The 23,103-nt window shown below is 41.7% G+C and overlaps 1 protein-coding gene across 2 annotated transcripts in view; it reads right to left on the bottom strand.

Annotated features, from left to right (window-relative positions):
• osbpl6 (oxysterol binding protein-like 6) overlaps window positions 1-20,166 on the bottom strand; it is a 38,635-nt gene extending 18,469 nt beyond the window's left edge. The window contains exons 1-6 of one of the 2 annotated variants that reach the window (XM_035175510.2): window positions 19,775-20,166; window positions 10,734-10,984; window positions 2,920-3,042; window positions 2,472-2,525; window positions 1,820-1,933; window positions 1,562-1,732 (exon numbers count right to left, since the gene is read on the bottom strand). In XM_035175510.2, the coding sequence (XP_035031401.1) occupies window positions 1,562-1,732; window positions 1,820-1,933; window positions 2,472-2,525; window positions 2,920-3,042; window positions 10,734-10,880 (609 nt within the window). In that variant the 5' untranslated portion in view covers window positions 10,881-10,984; window positions 19,775-20,166. The remainder of the gene's footprint in view (window positions 1-1,561; window positions 1,733-1,819; window positions 1,934-2,471; window positions 2,526-2,919; window positions 3,043-10,733; window positions 10,985-19,774) is intronic. The other variant, XM_035175508.2, reaches the window with a different exon arrangement.
• Window positions 20,167-23,103: the final 2,937 nt, after the last annotated feature.

The following is a 23,103-nucleotide window of genomic DNA, read 5'->3' as shown; positions in this document are numbered from 1 at the left end:
AACTAGTTTGTGAAATACATCTCTTTACCACACTGTTTCCTCTGTTCTTCATCTATAACACACACACACACACACACACACACACACACACACACACACACACACACACACAGTCACTCGTTAAATGAAGCAAATGCTCATATTTGAGAACCCAAAAGAATCAAATATTTAGCATTTTTGTTTGATAAATTACAAAATTACACTCATTTTAGAGCAAATCTGTAAAGATTCTTTATGTGATTTGTCCTTGAACAGGTCAGTTAACCAGTAGAAGCTTTCCTTGGTTTGTGCAGCAGATCTTGAATATCTTCCTCCTATGTCTCTGACGTAACAATCAATTTGTGTGTTTGTGACTTTCATTTAATCTTTTTTTTTCTGAGAGAGCTCATCAGGCGGCAGCTTCTGTGACTCCACATCCATGTGATCACCTCTAATGGCCTGTTTGAAGCACGGAGTGTCACTCCCAGGAGAACCCGCGTTAGCAAATCAGCCACGTTGCCAAGGACTAGAGATTCAGACTGAACTGGAAACAGTCTAGACCAACAAGCCTTTTTGTTTTTCTAATGATCTGGATACAATTACCTGTCCAGTCTGCTTTACTGCATCAGGCAGATGTCTGTCTACATGTTCACATTCATTAGTCTGATAATTAGCCACAGTGGACAGATCTGAGGCATGGAAACAAAAACAAGTGCTAAAATCACCCCTGGTAGAACAGTGGCTTCCACACCGGGAAGAACAACAAACAGACACAATCTTGTCTGAGCATAGAGTGAATTTTACTTCCTCTCTTCTGGATGATATTTTGGTAGACTATCCTAGTTAAAAAAAAAAAAATAGAGTAAGGCGATCTCTCATTCCCCATGACATACCCCTCTTGAATAAGTAATTGGACTCTGCTCGGAGCACAGCCAGAAACTCATTTTATGCCTGAAATACAGGAGAGGTATGAAAAACACTGACTTGACTGTTAAAGGTAGAGAATGTGATTCTAATTCAATGCACTTTTTGTAGGATTCAGTTAATAACTCCTCACGGCCCACTAGCTGCCCAGACCAAAGAATCTACACAGCTCTGGCTGTGGCAGGGACTGAGCCACACAATATTATTACAACCAATCAGCACCAGGAAGCGGTCATGCTCATACACCTGACTTAAGAGAAAAGCTGTGCTGATTAATTAAGTGTTTTGGAGGTCCAACATTGTAACGGCCGTTTGACAGCCCAGAAAGATTTGTCCCAGTCAGTCTGACTATGGAGGAGAGACATGAAGACGGATGGGGAGCTTGTTCTGTTTCCGCTTCACATCATCACATGTCATTTGGCGGACACTTTTATCCAAAGCGACTTACAATTAGTGCATTCAACATCTACGAGGGGCCATTTAGGTGGTTCAGTATCTTGCCCAAGGACACTTCGGCATGCAGATGGGGACTGAGGATCAAACCGCCGACCTTCTGGTTGGAGGACGACCGCTCTACCCCTCAGCCACAGCCGCCCATTGGGCCGCTGACAGGTGGGTAAGAACAGTTAAGATAGTATCGGGGGCTTTAAGGACTCACCTTTGCTTCATTGACCACGCTCGCGGCAGGTTGGGGAGACTCCATGGCAGCTGGGGGCGGAAATGTTCGAATGGTGGCGTCTCGGGGAGATCGCACAATCTCATTCTGTCTGTAGAGTCTGTGATGACGCAACTTGGAAAACCAGACATCAAAGATTTCTTGAGATTTGACCTAAAGAGGAGCAGGCGGAGGAGAGTGTTAATCTCTGTCATCCGCTGACCCTGAAGTGACAGTGTTGACTCCTCTCATCAGTGTTACCTTCAGGTGATAGATATGCTCCTCGGTGTCCAGGTCGATGCGACGGGCCCGTTTTTTGATCGACATGACGGAGAGGCCGACATCGATGCTGCCATGAAGTTTGCCTCTCTGGATCTGAGATAAGTGAAAGACAAATAGTTTTCAGTTTACTTTTCAAACAAAACTCACCAAAACAGGAGGCTGAGGAGGCCAGAACCCATTTGATGTGAGCGACTGTGTTTAATCACGGGTGACAGGTTGAGTCCTGGGACATATGTGAATGGGTGCGGGCGGATCCGGATTTGACTTGGAGATAATTGTGGTCAACGGGTTGGGTCCAGTACGGAGCGTGTGCAGGCTGTTGCAAATTTGTAAAAATGGACGTGCAAGACTCTGGCCTGAAGGAATATGGGAATATTGTTAAGTAGCTCATAAAATATGATTTGAGGAAAACACACAAATAAGATTACCAATGGGTGCAAGACGGTGTCTAGGTTTTCTTTAGCTTCTTCAAGGTATTCACATTTTATCATTTAAGCGACATTGTGTCCTGAAACCAACTGAATATCATGGTCCATGCTGCAGATGTTTCTGCTGAGTCATTGCTAAGCCGAGCTGATGTCAGGCCAGCCTGCCCTGCGTGTGCCTGTGGGTTATAGTCAGGATTACTTACATCAATGGGGGATTTTGAGTACTTCAGGATACCATTGTCCAGAACAAAAAACCGCTGCAGAGAAAATGAGCACAGAAAAAAAGGTTGTTAAATAAGAGGAAGGGCGAACATTCAATATAGGACACAATGGACCTGTTCAGATTGTAGGTTGAATACAAATTGGTCCACTGTGTCTGTAGGACATTCATGTTGTGGGTTCAAATATGGTCACAACAAGAACAGGTTTCCACCAGTATTCACGTGTTTTGAGAAAACAACAGTGAAGCCGATGCTGACGGTGGCAAAATTCCACTAAGCTTGTGGAAGAGAGGCCCAGCGAGGGTGAAGCGAGGTGGAGGAAAAGGGGGAACTTCTTACCAGTAACATCACTTCACTGGAAAACAAACTGTTTAACATTCAGGGAACGAACGTCTGTTTTGTTTCCATGAGCTTTTCCTGTGTATCTTACCTTGTGCCAGCCTTTCAGGGGCCATTTCCGCTTCTTCAACATGAAACCCTCGTGTTTATCTGGCCTCTGGACGTTGCTCTGACCGATTTTCAACCCTTCGATGATTTCCCAGCTGTCGGCCTCCTAGAAACGGAAAGACGTACAGCGCTGTGTCAGAACTAATTCACTTACAACGCCAAAAGATTAAGAATACAGGGAATACGCCTGCTGTATAAAAAAAAACTGCTGTCATGCAGACAGTCTACAGATAGAGGAAAACAACAGGGATACACATTTAAAGAAATACTGCCCCATTCACATTCCACCTGCTCTCTCAGCATTTTCACTCCATTAGTTTCTCCTGTCTGTGCTCTTCCTGCTTCTCGTGGGCCTGTAAATCAAAGTGACACCTCTGGAGCAGAGCGACGGCAAGGTCAGGTAAGGCCCCTACCTGACCCTGTCTGACCCTGCCCCCCACCTCCACATCACCAAATAATGGGTGATGGAAGAAAGTCCTGTTGTTCTTGCCGCTTTGGATAAAAGCGTCATCTAAATGATATGTAATGTAATGTAATGTCATCTTTAATTCAAAAAAATGTATCCCTACTAGGTAAATGATCTCTTTAGCTCTTTTTATTTTTAATTATTTTATTTGTATCTATTTTATTTTCTCCCTAATGTTTATTTTATTGTATTTATGCTTGTTTATTGTTATGAGTGTTCCATTTGTTTCTAAAAGGAAATAAAGAAAAAGGCAAAGTCCAGATAACGTCTTGAACCATATGTCCTGATTATCCAGAATTCATGTCTGAACACAGCTACAGTAATCTGTCCTGCGATACGCTGGCAACCTGTTTAGGCTGTACCACGACTCTTGCCCAATGTCAGATGGGATTGGTTTCACCCTATTTGATTTTGGGAAGTTTTGTATCATCCATCTATCCTCCCAGGGAGGCTGAGTACATCAGAATCACTATTCATTTGCAAGTAATGTTGTAGATTTGTAATTTTATACTTGAATCATTAGAGAGCGCAGCCTTTAAGGCAAAATCTACAAATTAACATGCGCAAGCTGCTCTGCCAAAACAAGCAACAGCCTGTCTATTCACTGCTCCATGTGACGCTGCAATCTTTAAGACAGCATGACGACACCCGACCTTGGTTCGCAGGACATTTAACAAAAGGAGACAACAGTTTGTTTAATCTAATGAGCACGCAAATGGATCTGTCTGGTTATAAGGTCGAGTTTCTCCGCCGCCGACGGCAGCCCCTCCTCTCAGTGGCCCGGAGCAACTATAGGGAAGAGGAGATCAACTTCATTAACAAAGAGTACCTCACAGTTCAGAGCAATCATATCGTAAAAAGCCAGCGGGCTGCTCATTATACTCAGAGCGATTAGGTCTTTGCCATTTGAAAAACTCAACTGTAAAAAGTTGCCTGTGAAATGATCAATACTTCAACACTTTTCATAACAACCTTTAAGATGATGAGCAGCCTCTCAAACCGGCAGCAACCCTCCAGGCAGACTTCCTGCGTCTTATCTGAACCATTACAGACTTTAACTGGCTCTAAATTGATAAATCAATTCTGCACTAAATAAAGAACGGCTCGTGCGGCAAATATTCCAATTCAATCAATTTCCTCTATATCGTTTTAAGCTCCGAACTAATCAACAATACGAATCCACTGATTGCTCATGTGGAACAGTCCACACAGCCTCTGGTTCCATGTATATAGTAAAAATCTAAGTATATAACAAATGTGGGTATGTATGGAGTTTATTGCTACAGTCAGAGAATGTGCTTTTGTTATCTGACCCTGGAAACAGAATGGAAGTGAGCCAAAGTGATTTCCTGCACTCTGCTCACATTCATTGATCTCGATGCAGAATAATTTAAAGCTGAATGAGCGGGTCCTTCTCATTGAGCTTCCTTCCATAATGAAGGATCTTGTGGCACACTCAGCTATAAACAATCCGCTCTTGTGTTGAGCCTGTTTGTTTGATATGGAGATAAGATTAACTTGATTTACTGAAGGCTTTTTCCCCGGGAAGAATCTCAGTCAGTTGTCAGTATTAATGAGATGTCAGTATATTAAACTAGAATTGCCGGTGGTTGTATGCCTCTGCCAACCAGTGCAGTTTCAATCTACAACATTTTTTCTTTCCCGGACTCATATTAGGACACCGTGACCTTTAACCACTGAAATCTAATCAGTTCATCTTTGATTCCAAGTGACAACTGGTCAAAAGTTAAAGAAATTCCTTCAAGGCAGACAAATTCTAATCAGAGCAAGCAAATGTTTGTACAAAATGTGAAGATATTCCCTCAAGGTGTTCTTGAGCTTTCATGTTCACAAAGATTGGACAGTTGGACGGACAGACAACCTGAATACATAATGCCTCTGGCCACTGGCAGTCGCCGGCGTGGAGGCATGAAGAAAAGACACTGAACAGCGAAAGGATTTGTTTCATCCTGATCATCAACTAAATTAAACAGTCAACCTGTACCTGTGTGGGTTTCATAGGCCAAGTGTTACGGGATCCACCACCTGCATCGACACTCAGCAGTGTAGCACAAGAGACCTTTTAATGCTGCCATGAATCAAACTCTTACAGTTAAGGTCTACCTGAGTAAGAGGAAGGACAAACACTCCACGGAGACACTTAAGGGCTAAATCAGCTCTATAAATATCAGTACAACAGACGACTTCTGACGACGAGTGTGTCCGGCACATCCTTCATCTCCCATAGACACTGATGTACAGGTAGAGTAACAGGACTGACTCTGGCCAACTCAACCACATCCTTAATGCTTTTTGTACTTAGACCCCAGAGAGATATAATGATGCGTAGTGAAATAAACAAAGTCCGTTACGTTTTCATTGGAGTTACACAATCATTAAACACACAAAATACAAAAGGCTAGAAAATGTCCTTGTTACATTGAACAACATCCAGTCACAGTTCACAGAGGATGGCTACAGAAGAACATAGTCGTATTTGCAGTCGGTTTATTTTCTCCCATTATCTTTAGTTAGCAAGTTAATTACCTTGTTAATTATCTCTGGGATAATAACAAGCTCGTTTTCACTTATCTCAGAGAAACAACAGCTTGGTTGCTAGAGATTGTTGGATAAAAGGTTGTTTACATGTGATAATGACTATTCAAATTTCTTTTAAATTCATGATTATTGAATGAAAATTAATCAGAAAATGTATCTGTAACTATTCTTATAACTTATTATTTGCTGCTTTTCTTTATTTAATTGCAGATTTATTATAATCCGCTTTTAGACAGATAAGCACAAGATATAATCAGAGGTGTTTTTTCTAATTTTTTTACTTTTAATATTCCAAATTATTAATTGAATAATCTAGAAAATATCCAGCAGACTAACTGATAATAATTAACAATATCATAAGCGAGATATTGTGATCTCAAGATAACGGAACAATCAACTTGTGATGTCGATATCAGGGATAAATTAGAATGTCTGGTACTACGTCTTCTAAAGATGGAAATCAGCAATAAAAACCATGACACAAACATAAAGCATACACACATATAAAAGCCCATGATGACTTTTTAACGGTTCTGAAAACACCATCCAAGAGCAACCATTATAGAGTTTTATAGGGGACTTAACTGTATACAAAACCAACAGTGCATGATATATTAGGAGCACACTAATTTGTTCTATACAAAACACAATACAAAACACATTCAGCATAGAGTAGGATATGTCCTGAATGCTTATAGAATATACAGTATAAGAATATAAAACTCCTGCTCACATCATCTTCCACAATCACTACAAAACAATGAGGTTTCAGGAACTATTGATATTTCAACCTGACTCTGCTGAGCCAGTGTCTAGTTGGCTCATCAGTATATCTTAGAGTAGGACGGGGGGCTGCCACATGGATGGCAAGTTAAAGGTTATATATGATATTCACTGCCTCCAGATGTCGCACTGGCACCAGTATCCCTGACCCCAACAAACCTTTCATCGGCCCCACCCGCAGCACGATGTTGACTAAACACAATCTATGAGCGTCGTGAAGCCCCGTGAAAGTTGCCCATAAACACACAGCCAGAGGCAGAAGAGAATAAATTAACCTGTGTACAGAGGAGCTACTGCTAAAATGGATCTGTCGTCTCTAATCACGTTTCATGTTTACAGGGAGAGACTCACGTGCACTGACGTGAATATGGCAGACCGGCTGCAAAAGTTAATATCTATAGTAACATATATGTTGTGTTGAGACCCTGAAAACAGCCACTATATCGTTTTATAGCAACCGATAATCACATCACCGATTTCACTACTCGCATTTATCAAAGAGATATTTCACAAATACTTACCACTGATGTATCCCTCGTACTATATCTCAGCCAAAATGTCACACCCAAGCATGAAATAACAAAGTGGATATTTGTAGAAACATCTTGAATCATCATGCAATGTCTTGATCTACAAACTGTGTGTCTGTGAGTGTGTGTGCATGTGCTGACTGCAGGTTGTGCCTCTAATTGCTCTCATGTGGGTCTCCAGAGTGAACAGCAGAGGAGAAAGTGACACGTATTGATTTGAAAATGGGGGCTGGATCTCATTAAGGCTTTCCCCCCCGACAAAATGCCACACTCTCATTTTTCCTCAAAAACTGAGGCTCAGCCAAAGCCAGCTCAGGTCTTTCTCAGCGTCTGCTGTGCTTCCTCAGGTTATCCCTCAGGACTGATGCACTGTGCTGTGTGTTCTTTACACTGGAAACTCACAGACAGTGACGCAGCATAATGCTGCCATAATACACAACTAAGAGTTATGCATAACTTTGCATAATGTGAATTGAGTTCAAAGAAACTTATCTCTGCATGGAGACCACCCACACAATTCAAGCCTAATGCAGGTATTTTGCTAAACAAACTTTTCCTCTGTGTTCGGGCCACACAAATGCTGTTTAACGTCACTTAAATGCAGATTTTCACAATCGCCTTGCAAAGTGTTGATTTAAAAAAAAAAAAATCCAGTTTCTGTGTGTACATGTAAAAGTGCTTGTGCTGGTTTTTCAGTTTTTACCACCAAAGTAGAACAAGGTCACTGAGCATGCTGACAGTGTCCTAATTTGACGGATCGTTGATGTACACTTTATTGCCACCTACTGGCCCGGCATGCTTGGTTGCGTGTTTGTAGTAGTTTTTGTGATCTCGTCTGGATGGAGATATTTCTTAAAACAAAGGTTGTGTGGACGGGGGGAAATATCCGTTCAAAAATGTATCCGCAGTCATGGTTATGGGTGAGAATTACCTTAAGTGCAAAGTAAAATGGAAATTTGATGTCAACTGGGTTAGACCACACATGTACAGGAAAAACATGTCATGCAATCAAAAGCTCCAGAACAGACACTAAAAGGAGCTTTTGGTGAGACTGTTTTGTCGACATAGAATAACATCCAGTTTGGAGCGATCTAATGAAATCTGAGGAATCCTAGCTACACCCTATGCCATACATACTCAATTTCACTCAGAAATACATCACATTATATCGACTACAGACACTTTCACTTATTTTAAAGTCAGTGTCTCTTAGAAATATACTCGCTTACAGAATATACAATGTAGGAATATGAATCTCCTTCCCACATCATCTTCCACAATCACTACAAAACAATGAGGTTTCAGGAACTGTTTTTGAATGATACACCTGCCACTGTTATACTAAATAACTTGTCTGTATCATCCACAGACACAACCACTTCAAACCGTGAAACCAAACAGCTGCAAAGATCAAGAACGAACTCCCAATTACATTCTGGTCTTTCTGCTGATTCCCTCTATTCGGCGTTGACTTATCTGGAGGTATTGGCCGAGCAGGTGCATAAAACTAAGGGAATCTACCAGTCAAACACTTAATTGGTTGCTATCTCTGCAGCTACGTCTTTGGCAAGTACCTGACATCATTAACCGAACGAAAAGGGATGAATACGAAAAAAAGTGCTAATAGGTGCTTTGAGATTAACTTGGCTGTAAGATTAAGAAGCGTCAGAAAATGAAAAGGTCGAACCCTTTTACCCCTGAGGGCCTTGTTATCAAAAGGAGGTAGGCGACATTAAGGAAGGGAACAATGAACCGAAGCGTCTGTCTGTGCGGTTAACTGTCATCCTGATCAAGCAGCAGGCTTCGACTACGCTTTTCAAACTGTCCCCGTTTCTTAAGACCAGCTCCCTTTTCTCCTCGGAGAGCCGTCTCCCGCGGACACAAGCTGGGCTCCCACACGGCATACCAGAGCGTGCCACATGTTCAGTGGAGCACCAAGCCTCCGCCTGTGCCTCATGAAATATTCATGACCCGGTGCCGACGGAAAAGCTGTGATGTCAGAGACTGCAGTTTTCGGTGTCCAGTTTCTGTGCGGCCACAGTGACACAGCAGCAGCTTGGTGAGGTAAGGAGGACCGGGGGGGCTTCAGGTGGCTTTCTGTGGGAGTTAACTTTAAATACTTGTCCCGTGAACCGTGAAATAAGAGCTCATCTTATTGTTTACCATGTCTCTGCAAGGTTTTTACTTACTAACCAGGGATTTAGGAATGCTCTCTCTTAGTCACCCAATCAGTCGATAACGTCTTTCAGAGATGACGGTTAGTTTTTTGTTTTCTTTCAATGGACATTTTCACAGAATCATCTCTGAATCGTAAATACAGAAACACTTGACGGATTCTACTAAACACGGTCAAAGCAAATGCTCCTGGCTAATTTCAAAATTGCACATTTCTGCCACATCGATTGTTGCTGCACGATTGTGTTCGGTGCTGTTCTACACGGTGCGGCTGCTGTAGCCGAAATCTGAACCTTCCCATCCATCTGCCAATATTTGTCCTTGCTTTCCATTAACGGTAAAATTAAGAACGAAACTAGAGTGGCACGGTGAGAGCACATCCCTCCACCAAGTCCCAACAGTCCCCTTACATTCAATCAAGCTGCGCCAAATTTCACTCACAGAAACCAACCAACAAACAAGCAGGGGTGAAAACATAACGTCATTGGTGGAGGTAATATTGCTTTTTGTGTTTGTCAACATGAGGATAGAGTTGCACTGTTTGAAATTTACAGAAATTGTCAGTGAACCAAATCAATCAGTGGTTCTGTGTTTACTTTCACCCACATCATGACAGTACTGTATATTTACTCAGTACTGTAAATATACAGTATATGTACTTATATGTACTGTACTTCCATTTTCTGGTGAAAATATATTTCCGTTCCCCTGCCCTTTAAATTATTCTGATGGTTTCATTTAAAGACGTGTTTAGGGAACAAAGAGATTAAACCGTCTAGTTCACATGGTTCTCGTTCAGATGGGAAATGAAAGCTGATATTTTAAAGCTGGTTTAGTTTTTTTCAAACTGTCTTGGTCGTCACATCACAATGGCCATTACTGTTTAACACACTTAGTCTGCTGAATAAATATCTTCATGATTTCCTTTCTATCTGCCTGCCTCAAAATAATGTTCACTCCTACTTATATTACCTCGGCTACTTCATTCAAAATGCCGCTCTCCACAGAAAAAAGGGGTTTTAAAATATGTAAATACATATTTTAAAACCCCTTTTTCTTTTTGATTTCTTGTAAATCCTTTTAAAGTTTTTAAATCGCTGATTGGGGGATGTGTTGGTTAAAAAGTACACTGTTATGTGGTTAACATGTCAGAACCAGACTGGGTTCTTCCTAACCAACCAAAACCATCTTTGTATTCTCTTGTTCAGAGCCATTTTCTGCTTTGATGTTGTTTTACAGTTTTTTCCTGATGGAAAACGTCTCCTCGCGCGGCCTGAAAATTACCTGCCGGCTGTCGCGCTGGGAAGAAGAAGAGGAGGAGGCGCTCTTGTGAACTGGCGTGCAGGACTTGTTGACCGGCGTGGCGCTCCTATCCTCAGAGCTCATGGTGCGGCCGTGGGGGCCACGCTGGTAGTGTTGGTGGTAAGACATGGTGGGCACCGACCAGTTTGGCTCTGTGGATCTCCCTCAGCACTGGGCCCAGCAGATCAGGAGCATCGTCTGACACGTCCTCACTCTCACTGCTCACTGTTCATCTGAAAAACAAAGATATAACAAAGGAATTTATATTTAGGCAAAAAATTATCACTTCCTCAGTCTATCGTTTACACCAAACACTGAGCCACACTGTCACTGGTCAAACGCCACTTTGTCCCCATTAGAGACGAGTGTGTGGGCGTCTCCTGTACTTTCAGAACCAGTTTCAGTGAGTTCACCTGACTCACAGATGCTCAGACACCTGGAGCTTTTCTTTGAAGCATGGGGGGGTTTAAGATTCTTTTCATTACACATGCATTTCTGAATAAGCCTTTCAATATGGTGGCTGTGCGGTTGCTGCCACTCAGGATTACTCAACACACTGCATTTAGCAGAGGTATGCACCAAATGATTTCAAACCCAAACTGAACCTAATAATGTTGATTATTGATAAATGAAATGTCAGAAATATTGGAAAAATTCCACGATCACAACTTTCATGAGCCCACAGTGACGTCTTCTTCTTTTTTTTTCTTCTGTCCAGTGGTTCAAAACCCAGAGATATTCACTTTACTAAGATCTGAGCAAGAAATAATCCTGTTAGAGAAGCGGAAACCTGAGAAATTATGGCACGTTTTTACGATAGTTGCTTATTTAACTGCCGAAACCATAAGTTGATATTCAAAATAGTTTCCAGTTATTTTTGTCGATCAATACCTCAAATAACCGACCAATTGTTACAGCCCTGCCATCTCTAATCTCTAAGTGGCCGTGGTTCCTGAGGTAGAGCACGTCGTCCACTAAACAGAGAGTCAGTGGTTCCATCCCTGGCTCCTCCAGTCCGAATGCCTAAGTGTCCTTGAACAGCTGTTTCGTCAGAATGGGAATGACGTGTGATACAAAAGCATGACATTTAAAACGCTGGGTGAATGCGTGTTTGAAAGTGACTGGTAGTGAATAACACTTTGAGTAAATGGTAATGGCCTGCAGTTCTATAGCGATTATCAACCACTCAAAGCACTTTTCACTACAACTCATCTATTCATCCATTTACACACACACACAGCTTTACACGGCGCAATTTGGGGCTCGGTATCTTGCTCAAAGACACTTCAGAATGTAGACTGGAGCCACAAAGGATTGAACCACAAACCCTCTGGTTAGCGGACGACTCGCTCCACCCATGTGATTGCCTGTTAAGACAAGAAAAGCACTATAAAAACGCAGTCCATAACCTATATTGACCTGAGCCTCTAACTGTGTCCACCCATTTACTTCGGCTTAACGGAAAACAGTAGATCTTTGTACAATTAGAGAAATGTGGTAAATTCATGACTGTTGAGTGTCACTGCCTTCACTGCGGAAGATGGAGATCGTCCCAAAGAACTGCTTATGTGACATAAATCCTTAAACATCTAATTACCACTAAGATAATGACGGTAATAAGTGAGGATAGCAGAATATATATATGAAAACTTATACAAAACATTGAGGATGACAATAATATCCTCTGGTATAGAGTCATAGTTTAAATAAACATACTAGATATTAAATGTCTGGTAAAGATTACTGTTGAGGCAGTAACTGGGAGAGCTCTTCCTCATCATTAGTGACGGCACCGTGTTGCTCGACGCTGACACCAATAACACTTCCTGCAGAAGAACTGAGCTCTCAGGAGCTCCCAGCACTGATAAAACATACATCAATGCCAAGAGCGTAGGAAACAAACAGATAAACAAACTCTGTTCAGCTTGGTGAAATGATGAGGATGCTAGTGGACCCGTACGAGCACAAATAACAGAATATTTCTATTTCTAATTGAATACCTCCAAGATTCAGAGGATGCAGAATTTACACACGAGTTGGGAAACAGATATGAATAATGTGGATGTAATCAACACATGGTGAGAGACATTCATGGTTCATTTTCTTTAACATTGCTAGATGGAGCATTTTTTTGACATTTTCACCATTTTCTCAGGGAGTTTTTCACGCATCTTGATGAGAAAGACATCTGACCTATTTAGGGAACTGTGAGTATGTGAAACTAGGTTTGATATAATTTAAGGGGACTGTTGGGCCTTGATGGAGGTATCTGCTCTATCAAGTGACATTCTAGTTTATTTTATTTATTAATCAGCAATATAAATTGTCAGAAAAGATGATAAAATTCTCGTCAAAATGTCCAAAAGCCCAAGTCTAGGTTACTTCATCCAACTGCTTTTGCTTTTGAGTCTAAAAATATTTAGTTTAGTATCATATGAGACAAAACAGCAGCAAATGATCACAATTAAGATGCTGTAAACAGGGTACGTTTCAAATTTCTAATTGAAAATATCACTTAAAACATTTGATAAAACATTTTGTTTTGATTTATGTCAATAAACTTATCAATTGTTCAACGATTCTGGTTTGGACGTTTGCATGTTCTCTGTGTGTTTTCTAAGGTACTCTTGCTTCCTCCCACATTCCAAAGACATGCAGATTGGGGTTATGTTAATTGCAGACTTTAAAATGACCATAAGTGTGAATGTGAGCCTGAATCGCAGAGTAATGACAAAAAGACTGAAAATACTGCTTTTCCCAACATGAAATGCAGCATCAGTTAAAACAATGCTTCTTCCATGCATGATTGATCGTGGAGCTGCTTCATTAATCTGATATTTTTCTGACAAACAAGTGGACAGGGTGAAAACTGGCGGAGGTAATTAATCATTAGTTGTAGTCCCAGTTATGGTCAGCAAATCAGACATCAGGTCTCAGGTCAGGACACAATATGATACTGGAACATAAAACTGTACAGCAGTGCAGAGTTTCGACATCTCACCACAGACTGTTTCTGTTCACGTGCATTGTATACGACTCTGGAGCCTCCTGTGGTTTCAACTACACGTTTGCGATATAGGCTCCCCCACAGGCCTGGGAAACTCCACTGAGCAGCTCTGCACATTCCAGCGGTAGGCAAGTTCACATGCGATGGTGCAGTATACTCACACACACTAAATCATCTATATTTCAGATCCTTTGACAACATCCCAGTCCCCGCCCCGTCTTAAGCCTATGAGGAGCTAAGCTACTGCGAGACTATGTGCTAAGTCCGTTCAGATAGTGTGTGCCACTTAGCCTATTTAATGCATCCCCACTCCTTGACCTAATAAGGAAGCACGAGCAAGGAGTACTTTCAGGGTAAACCTCCTGTTTTAACCACACTGTTAACCTCTGACTGCAGGAGATTTCCTGTACTATGTGAGCTCAAATTTACTGCGACATTTTTACTGTACATTTAAAAACATAAACAGGTAACAACAACAGATGAAAATGACAGAAAGATACTAAAACAGACATAAAGCTGCTGTAAGTAAAAGTGGGGCTGACAACTTACAAGTATGGCTATTGAAATTACAACCTTTCAGTTTTGCAGAACATATTACTTCCCTAATAATGCAATTCTTATGTTGTGACACTGTAAATAGAATCAAAACAACTAAACCAAACCAATCTACATGCAACTTATGTGATCTGTAGTGTAAACCGACGTAAACTTCCACAGAGTAAACCTGCCACTTTCTGAAAAATTTGACAAACCTCTGTGAACAGTGTGTTTGGCTCCAGCGCAGTCAAACAAACACAGAGCTCAGCGACATTGCTCCACATGAACCCAGTTGCCATGTTGGGGGGAGCGTCCGCACAGGACTTGATTAGTCATGAGCTTAATCTTCTAAATCCAGTAACCATGATTATGGAGCTCTAAGCAGGAGGCCGGCGCTGCCACGTGGATACTACTGCGACACTTCTCAAACACCCTGGCCAGTGGCAAACCAAACACTGTCCTCATAACGCTGTAGTTATTAGATGATAATGTGTGTTTTGTTGTGAATATAACATGGTGTTATGGTCTGATTCATTTTTTTAGATGAAATGCATTGTAAAAACCGTTCTAGTGAGAAGTTATTGCTTCAACATTCACTCTGAAGAATGCAGAACTAATTTTTTACAGATTTGATATCGTTAAAATATTTTGCCTGGTGCTACTGAAGCTGGGACCACTAAAATGGAATATTCAAAATGTGATATATGATATGTATGAGAAACCTAGGTCAGAAAATGATTCTATCTATCTTTCAAATGTTTTTTTAGAGTAATAAGTCAGACAGATTACTCCAATATTCTCTAGACTCATGCACATAGCAGAGATCATTTCTCTTGACACACTTTACGCTCAAACTCATTTTCTGAGAGTCTGAGGATCAGATAGTCGACTGTGGCGGCAGAGTTTCAATACATATCTAGACAAAGACGAGCCTTCAGTGGCGAGAAGCAACAATGACACTAGTATGTAAGAGTCAGAGGAAAAGACCCTTCTGTCGAAATTCTTTCAATGCCTCAAGTTGGAGTAAAATTCCACCACCTCCAACAACTTCCCCACATTCACTGCTTCAGTGAGTTGTAGTCTTAACATGCAATCACCACCAATTTACTTACTGCAAAAGTAATTGTGCAACACAAGTAATATAATGACACATCATTACAGAAAACAATATGTATGTTTACATCAATGGTGATGGAATAAAAATTATAAAAAGTTAACTGCTCGCAATAGTTGAAAGGAGGATGTGTGAAAAGCTCTACTACTGATCTCAATTTTCACACTGATTTTAAATAATTAATTTCTGCAACATGCAGCCTCTTTTTTATGCTGATGCTTTACACACTACAAAGATTTCTTTATGAAAATGAGCCTTCCCTCTGTCTAATTTCCTCAAAACCGCTTAAGGCCCACAGTTGTTTGGCTCCACCTCCATGAAGTGTCTCGATAGGCAAGAAAAAAACGTTCACTTCCCTTTCCCGTCTCTCGTTTCCCCCCAGAATGCACCCTCAGCTCGGTCACATCCATTAATCGTCTCCGTCTCATTTCATGCGCGACAAAAAAACAACATCATTTAGGAAGAGGGATTTTCAGAAACCAAAAGGTAATGATGAAAACTGTCAGAGATGTTCTGACCTCTGTCCGGTGCTGTCATCTGATTATTATTGAGATTCCGGGTCAGAGATTTACACAAGGTTTATTAAATTAGACTCTGGAGACTCTTAAAACAAGCTGAGTAAACAGCTCAATGAGTTTCCATTAGCAGGAGACAAGGCCTCACTTGTGACTAGTGTGTTGTCTGCACTGGCAGCATATCAGCAACATTTACCCAGTATGTTTATTGTTGAATAATGTATCAATATTAAATGACTGTAGAACGATTTCTAGTGTTGAAGTGGTGAATTAAAGGTAACAAAAGAAAATGTTTGTTATTTGTTCCTATTAGAGAAGAGCATGTGAGACCTGGTGGAGCAGATCCACTTTATTCTGTTCTTGCTGTGTTAGTCAACTGATTCTGCAGCAAATAAATATTTGTAAAGTGTCCAAGTCTCCCTTGGAGAGCTACTACGCAAACAAACAGATTAATGGTAGTATTGCATACTTCTGTAATCTGTAATTTTAGATAAACCAAAAATTGCTCTGATTGTTTATTAACACATCTTAATAAAGTGTTGGCGTTCAAGTGTTAGATAGTTTATTAGTTCCTAATATTTGTGTCACTGGAACACAGGAATGTAGTATTGGTGAGTACTTTTTATGGTCCAGCTAATACATTTGCGGCGGCTGTGATCATGTTTTAATTTTGGTGAATTATTCTACTTTCAACTATAAAGTGGTGAGACTCTAAATGAAGCTCGAACAGTGTGGCTTATTCACCTGCACCAGTGAAATGTCTTGAAACAAGATGTTAAAATTCCTCTCCAGGGCTGTTTTATGGCTAAATATGTGCTGTGACTTTAGTGGTGGTGGCAAGTGAAAAGTCACATTTCTGAGGGATGAGGGATCAATAGCGTGTCACAAATAAAGCAGTGAGTATCATCGGTCATCATGTGGGTCGAGGCAAGAGGAGCAAAGCAGAGCGGTCTGAAGAGGTTTAAAGGACCAAAGAAATCCCCTCTATCCCTGTGCAATGCTCTAAGAGATCTCACGGCGATGAAGAAAATAAACTTCAGATTCCAGCACTCAATGTGTCAAGCAGCACTGCAAGACCCAAAGTCCAACTAGAATGGTACTCAGTAGATCACATACCTCCACCAAGGCCCAAGAGACCCCTTATGGCCCCACATTTAAATCTACAAGATCTGGATTAGTATTTGGATCCGCACCAAATTGCACACACTCATAGCTATCAGTCCCCTAAGTGTGATACCTGATTTCGTTTAATCAAAATCTGTACGTGCAAGATTCCAGTGTCCCATCCCTCCACCAAGTTTTGAGGTAATCCATCCAGTGGCTTTTGCATAATCTTGCTCACAAACACACAAACAAACAAACAAACGGACAGGGGTGAAAATGTAACCTCTTTGGCCTCATTAATAAACATATGAAGGGTAAGAGGAGGAAATGGTGAATCGCTGATCACTTCATATTGTATGATTTGGAGGTTGGTTGCTGTTAGTGCACATAAAACCACAAAAATGTTAATGGCATCGCAAATATGTAATACCATGAAGCAGGATGGTGACTGTGCGTTAGTAGGAGTGAGGAAAAACCTTTATGTTTGTGTTGTCAACACATCCAAAGCAGCCACAATAACACATTATCGACCGGCCGTCTCCACCAAGTTTGCTGATCCCCCCCTCTCTGTTGCATAATTAAAGTGGGCCAACAAAAACAGACTCATGTCCCAAGATTATATTACAGGGGACTTTGAGGACAGCCGTTGTCTGGATGTACAACTGACTAATAATGCGTATCGATCAGCACAGCGGGGCTTTCACCATTTACCTGGGTATACGGTATCAGGCTAAATGGATCAAGCTGATCGTGCGTGACATCTGGAGGCAGTGAGCACATCTCTTTAAAATAGGCCTGTCTCTTTTTCCCTTTCTTTTTTTTTTTTTTTTTAAACAACACCAACTGGACAGAGCCAGTTTATCCTGCGCTGCAAACATTACATCATCGAGGTAGAGCTGGGTATCACACTGCAAGACTTTTTTAATTCTGCCTGACCTGGGCCCACATTGGAAACTCTCAGGAGGTGAAAGCTGACACCAATTCTGTGGGCAGTTTATTCCAAGTCATTCACTTTATACTGTATCTTGTGTTTCTGTCCAGACAACACAATCTTTAGCTGTAGATGTTTGGTTTACTTTGTTAAATGGCATAGAAGAGTTTTTGTTTACACTCTGCACATAAATGTATTAGTTGGACAATAGAATCTGCCAATTTGAGCCTTTCACAGACATCGGGGTATGTTTGCTCACGTGTGTCGACAAGAAAACTTTTGTTTTTACAGAATAAACAATACAGAAAAGGTGTGCATTCATGTTTAGAGTTTACATAAAAAAATTATGTTTATTTTCTTAATTCAAATGATATCTATATGTGTTTGTGTCTTCTTTATATTTAGCTATTTACAATAAAGTTTAAGGGTAGACTGTAAAATATGAAGCCTCAATTAAATTTCTTCATCATAAGGGTTTGATAAGGACATTTTGAGAATATATATTAGCCAGTATATCGGTTTAGGACATATTTTACTCCCTAATATCAGTATTGCCATATTGGTCGGCCTCTCACAAAAACATAACAGAAAGAATTGTTTTGCTATTGCAACTAAGTATCAGGCATCATGTTGTAGACGGTTGTCTATACATTTTTAATGATGCCCAGCGCAACAAAAGAACCCAAAACTAATCAGGCTAATAACAGAGTGAACATGTGTAATGCTGCTGATTAACCCAAACAAAACGGACTGTTATAGATGAGTCATGGGCTTTAACACCATGTATTAGCTATTAGTTTATTAGTAGTAGTAGTATTAGTTGAACATGGCAGCTAATTAAATTTGTAAAATCCACAATTGAGTGTGTTAGTCCTCACTGTTAATATCAAAAACCTGTGGGGGTAAAAAGACAAGGGTGAATCTACAGCATCACAGGGAAGTTGGCCTCGGCTTGATCTCCTCTCACTTTCAAAGCTCATCTAATGGGACGAGGACACCTTCAGCCGGAGATCCCCTCAGGCCAGGCCAAGAATTATTAAAGCCCATCAGAAAATCAATCCCCCACTGCTGATCAATTCCACGAGAGCATTGACGAATGACAACCCCCCAAGTCCTCCTCTTCGGTCTTGCTCTGTAATTTATGTGAAATCGGTGCAATTTTAAACCTCTGCAAAGTCACTGTCTGACCTTCAGTTTGCAAGAGCAGGCGAGAAGAGTGACGGAGAGGAAGTTGGCCAACTTTCAGCGGGTTCTCAACCCTGACGACACGATGGGTGGGGAAACAGAGGGTAACGGGGGGAGATCGTGCTCGTGAATAGTCTCCTGATCTGTGATGACAGCTGGGTTGAATGGGAAGATGGGAGAAGCCACGAAAACAGGGTGAAAATGTGCCAGTGACGCATCATGGTTACATGTTCAAATTTAGAGTTGGCTGGTTTACACCAACCCTACACCAACCCCCCCACCCACCCATCCACCCCCAACATACAGCATCCATGTTTCTTTGGAGGAGGCCTGTGTTAGTTGGGAGATGAGGAAGGAGGAGGAGGAGGAGGAGGGTGGGGGTCCTGGATGAGGATGATGCCCCTGTAATTGTGATGATGTGTGGGTCTCCATCTCTAGCTAGCTCGGGCTATGTGCTCATGTCTGACTGGTCCTCGGATGCAAATACTGCTGGTGAAGGGGGGGGGTATTGAATGAACGTCGATGAATGAACCCTGCCCCCCGCCCCTTTTCTTCTCATGGTTTCCTCTGTATGAGCTGTAGAGGTTGTGTGGACACAGAGAGGAGGGATAAAGCTCAGTATGTCCTTACCACAGCCGCGGGGTGATGACCATGTCTTTACAGTTCTTCTTGGCGCAGGAAACAATTGGGGAGGAGGTGGTGGGGGTGGGGGTGGGGGGGTCTCCCTTCCTTTGGCCGGCCAGAGATTCCCCAGCTCCTCAGAGACAAGCGGCCTCAGCGGGGGCCCGCGTCCGCTTCTATCCGCCGCTTCTCACCGGAGACGATGGGCGCACGGAGGCTGGATCATGGTGGAGGGTGGAAATACAAAAGTGCCGTGTTGGTGTTTCCTTGAATGCGGAGCTGTGATGCTCGGCTCCGCTTCACTCCTCCTCCGCTCGCTCCTCCCTGCAGCAAGATCGGCTTTGAGCGGGAACTAATCACCGGAGTGGATCCGAGGCAGGCGGCCGGCGGCGGGTCGCAAAACGTGGAGGCGGACGCGCACAAAGTCCTCGGACTCGGAGCGGACACACTCTGGTGCCAAAAGGGGATCGGCTGCTAAACAGAGGCTGCGCAGCGTCTTAAAGGGAGAGTTCACCGGAAAAGGGAAATCCACCCATTGTCTACTCACCACTCTGCCGATGGAGGTGGTGGGTGAAAAGTGTTTGAGTCCACAAAACACTTCTGGAGTTTCAGGGAAAAACAGTGTTGCAGCCAAATCCAATACAATTGAAGTGGGGGAGCGATTCTTCAAACGTATCAAAACGACAGGAAAAAACACAAAATGTCACCCAAGTGTCCGTAAGCCCCGGCATTCAAATTAGACTCAAAACGACATCATTTAAACCATGATTAGCCTTAATGTCCTCTGATACCCTTCTCTGGAGTTGGTTCATGTTCACACATTAACACCGCACACAAGCTACTCGCCCAAGGGCGCACGCGGGTGTGCTTCCAGTAGCAGACATTTAGGCTCACCAACTGATTGTTCAGTCAACAAAACTTGTTCATTTTGACTGACATACAAAATATTGAGTTTTAACGATCGTAGAAAACTGCAGAAATATTCACTATTGTAAAGCTGGTACCAGTGACATTTTAGCAAGAACAAATATGATCAACTAATGAGCTCATGAGCACTGGTCAGTTTTAGGGTGCCCCCCTGTTTTTTCCTCACCCTATAGTCGAGGGTTGATCTTGTACATATTTTTTAAACCCTATGCAGGAAATTGTGATTAGCAAATATGGATTTTTCAAATCCAATTTGATTGACTGATGTTGAAATGGGGGTTGATAATTAATATTTTTGCCCGGGGGTAATCCGGCCATGGGAAGATCCCTAGAAATCTGCCTTTACCTCCAGGTATTGTGCTTATCAGACCGCCACTTGAAATTCCTTATCAGGAATTATTATGGCACAGACTATGATACCTCCAGTGATGAACTCAACCCTCCATACGTCACAGATTACATAAGCAGCTCTGAGGTCAAACATGGTGCAATGCTGCCACTGCAGGCACACTAGGGACTATAGGGAATGTGAATGTTTTTTCTGTACAAAAATCCGAGGCTTTTTGCTGCTCTAACCTTTTCGTTTTATCTATGCCATGTATAACCATAGAATGTATGGTTGCCTGGCAACGGCTCTCACCAACCTATCCTTAGAGTTAATGAGCTGCAAACATGCGCTCTGTCAGATCCCGTGATGCAGAGTGACGACGTGGACGTGCACATTCATGCATTTGATGTGATGTTGTATCTTGTGGTCAGCGGGATTGAATGAATATTTCCAACATAATTCAATTATTGATTATCCTGTAATTCAGTGAAAAGCCTGTTAAACATGATAAAATGACAACAAATGCTGACTACACATCAATGCACCAGTAATGTATCAAATAAATAATAATTAACACCCATTCACATGATGAAAAGGGACATTCATGCATATATGAGTACTTTAATTTAAGCCCATACACACTTATATTTCACCCAATCTTGTGTCGCTTGGTAAGACGTCCTCTCAAGACTTTGTGGAAGTATAAGATACAGAGTGTGATTTATTAAAAGTCCCTCATGATAATGTTAGTTGAGTTTTTGGGGCAGAAACTTTTACACTCCTATTCTTATTAGGATATAGTGTTCGGTCACACAAAAACATCGGCCTGTGTTAAGGTTTAAGAGAGTAAATGGAAATACATGTGTGGGTGGGTAAGGCCTTTAAATACATTTAGCTGGTTAAAGTGACTTTTTATGCAGCAGTGGCATTTTTTCTTGGAAACCTGTGCAGTTTACGGAGAGAGGGTTGTATGTGTAAAAGTAACTTGAGAAGTCGCCTGTTGGCAAGTTGAGCAATAAACTCTTCTCATCTGTCTGTGCCAGTCTCAAAAATGGTTGGATATCAGATTTCACGGCTGGCGCTCTGAACTCTTGACATGCACCAATTTGAGCTTTCCCCTCCCCTGCCCAAAAGCTTGTTGTTACCAGAATAGTCCTGGTCACGACTGACCGTTTCCATGTTATGGCGTTCTATTGTAGGAGAGGAGGGGGAACTGCATGAATCCTGTGTGGGCAGGAATCAGTGAGACTGAGTGGGTGGGAAGGCAAAAGACAGAGCATGAATTACAAGTCTGTAAGTTTACTTTTGGTGACAATACCTTTGCTGTTGTCGGCTCCTGCAGGATGACATAACACACTCTGTGCAGTTTACTGTTCTGTTGGTAAAGAGATGAATAATCCCAGCCAATGTAATTTAAATAAAATCACATCTGAAAGATTGTTTTTTCAATATCTAATAATAGGAAAAACTAAATATGTTACAATGTAACACTGTGACGTAAATCACATCACACTGTGTAATATGTGCATAGGCTCCCGTTTGGTAACATATGACCTAAGATGGGTCAGCGACAACTGTTGTGTTATTGGTGTTTACATGTTATGTGTCAATGATCCCATTTTAAAACAGGAACCAGGAAGATGAAGGTGAGTCATTTTGAGAGTCTACAGCCGTCACATGTATAGAAACACCTCAAATGGATTTGGAAAAGGCCACTGCCATAATAAGACTTGACGATAATGATTTGGTAGACAATTGCATTAGGGAATAAAATAGGAGACACTCGGCAAATGCTTCTAAGTATATTTAGGAGCAAGTTTATACTTAGTTTAACTGTTTATACTTATACTGCTAACTTGTTTTTTTAGCAGGATTATACAAAAACTACTCAACTGATTTCCATGAATTGTGTGGAGGGGTGGGGCATGACTTTATTTAACAGACATAGGGCATTTAGCAACATTTTCATTGATTTCTTAGAGTAGTCGTTCTCAAACTGTTTCTCTTCGAGGACCCCTTAGCAGACACAAACTAGACCACGGACCCCCCCCCCATTTGACAAGATCTTTGCTTTTCAATGTGT

The sequence above is a fragment of the Hippoglossus stenolepis genome, chromosome 13, assembly GCF_022539355.2.
Source record: "Hippoglossus stenolepis isolate QCI-W04-F060 chromosome 13, HSTE1.2, whole genome shotgun sequence".
In the NCBI taxonomy this organism is placed as follows: domain Eukaryota; kingdom Metazoa; phylum Chordata; class Actinopteri; order Pleuronectiformes; family Pleuronectidae; genus Hippoglossus; species Hippoglossus stenolepis.
This window is presented reverse-complemented; position numbering and strand designations above follow the sequence as displayed.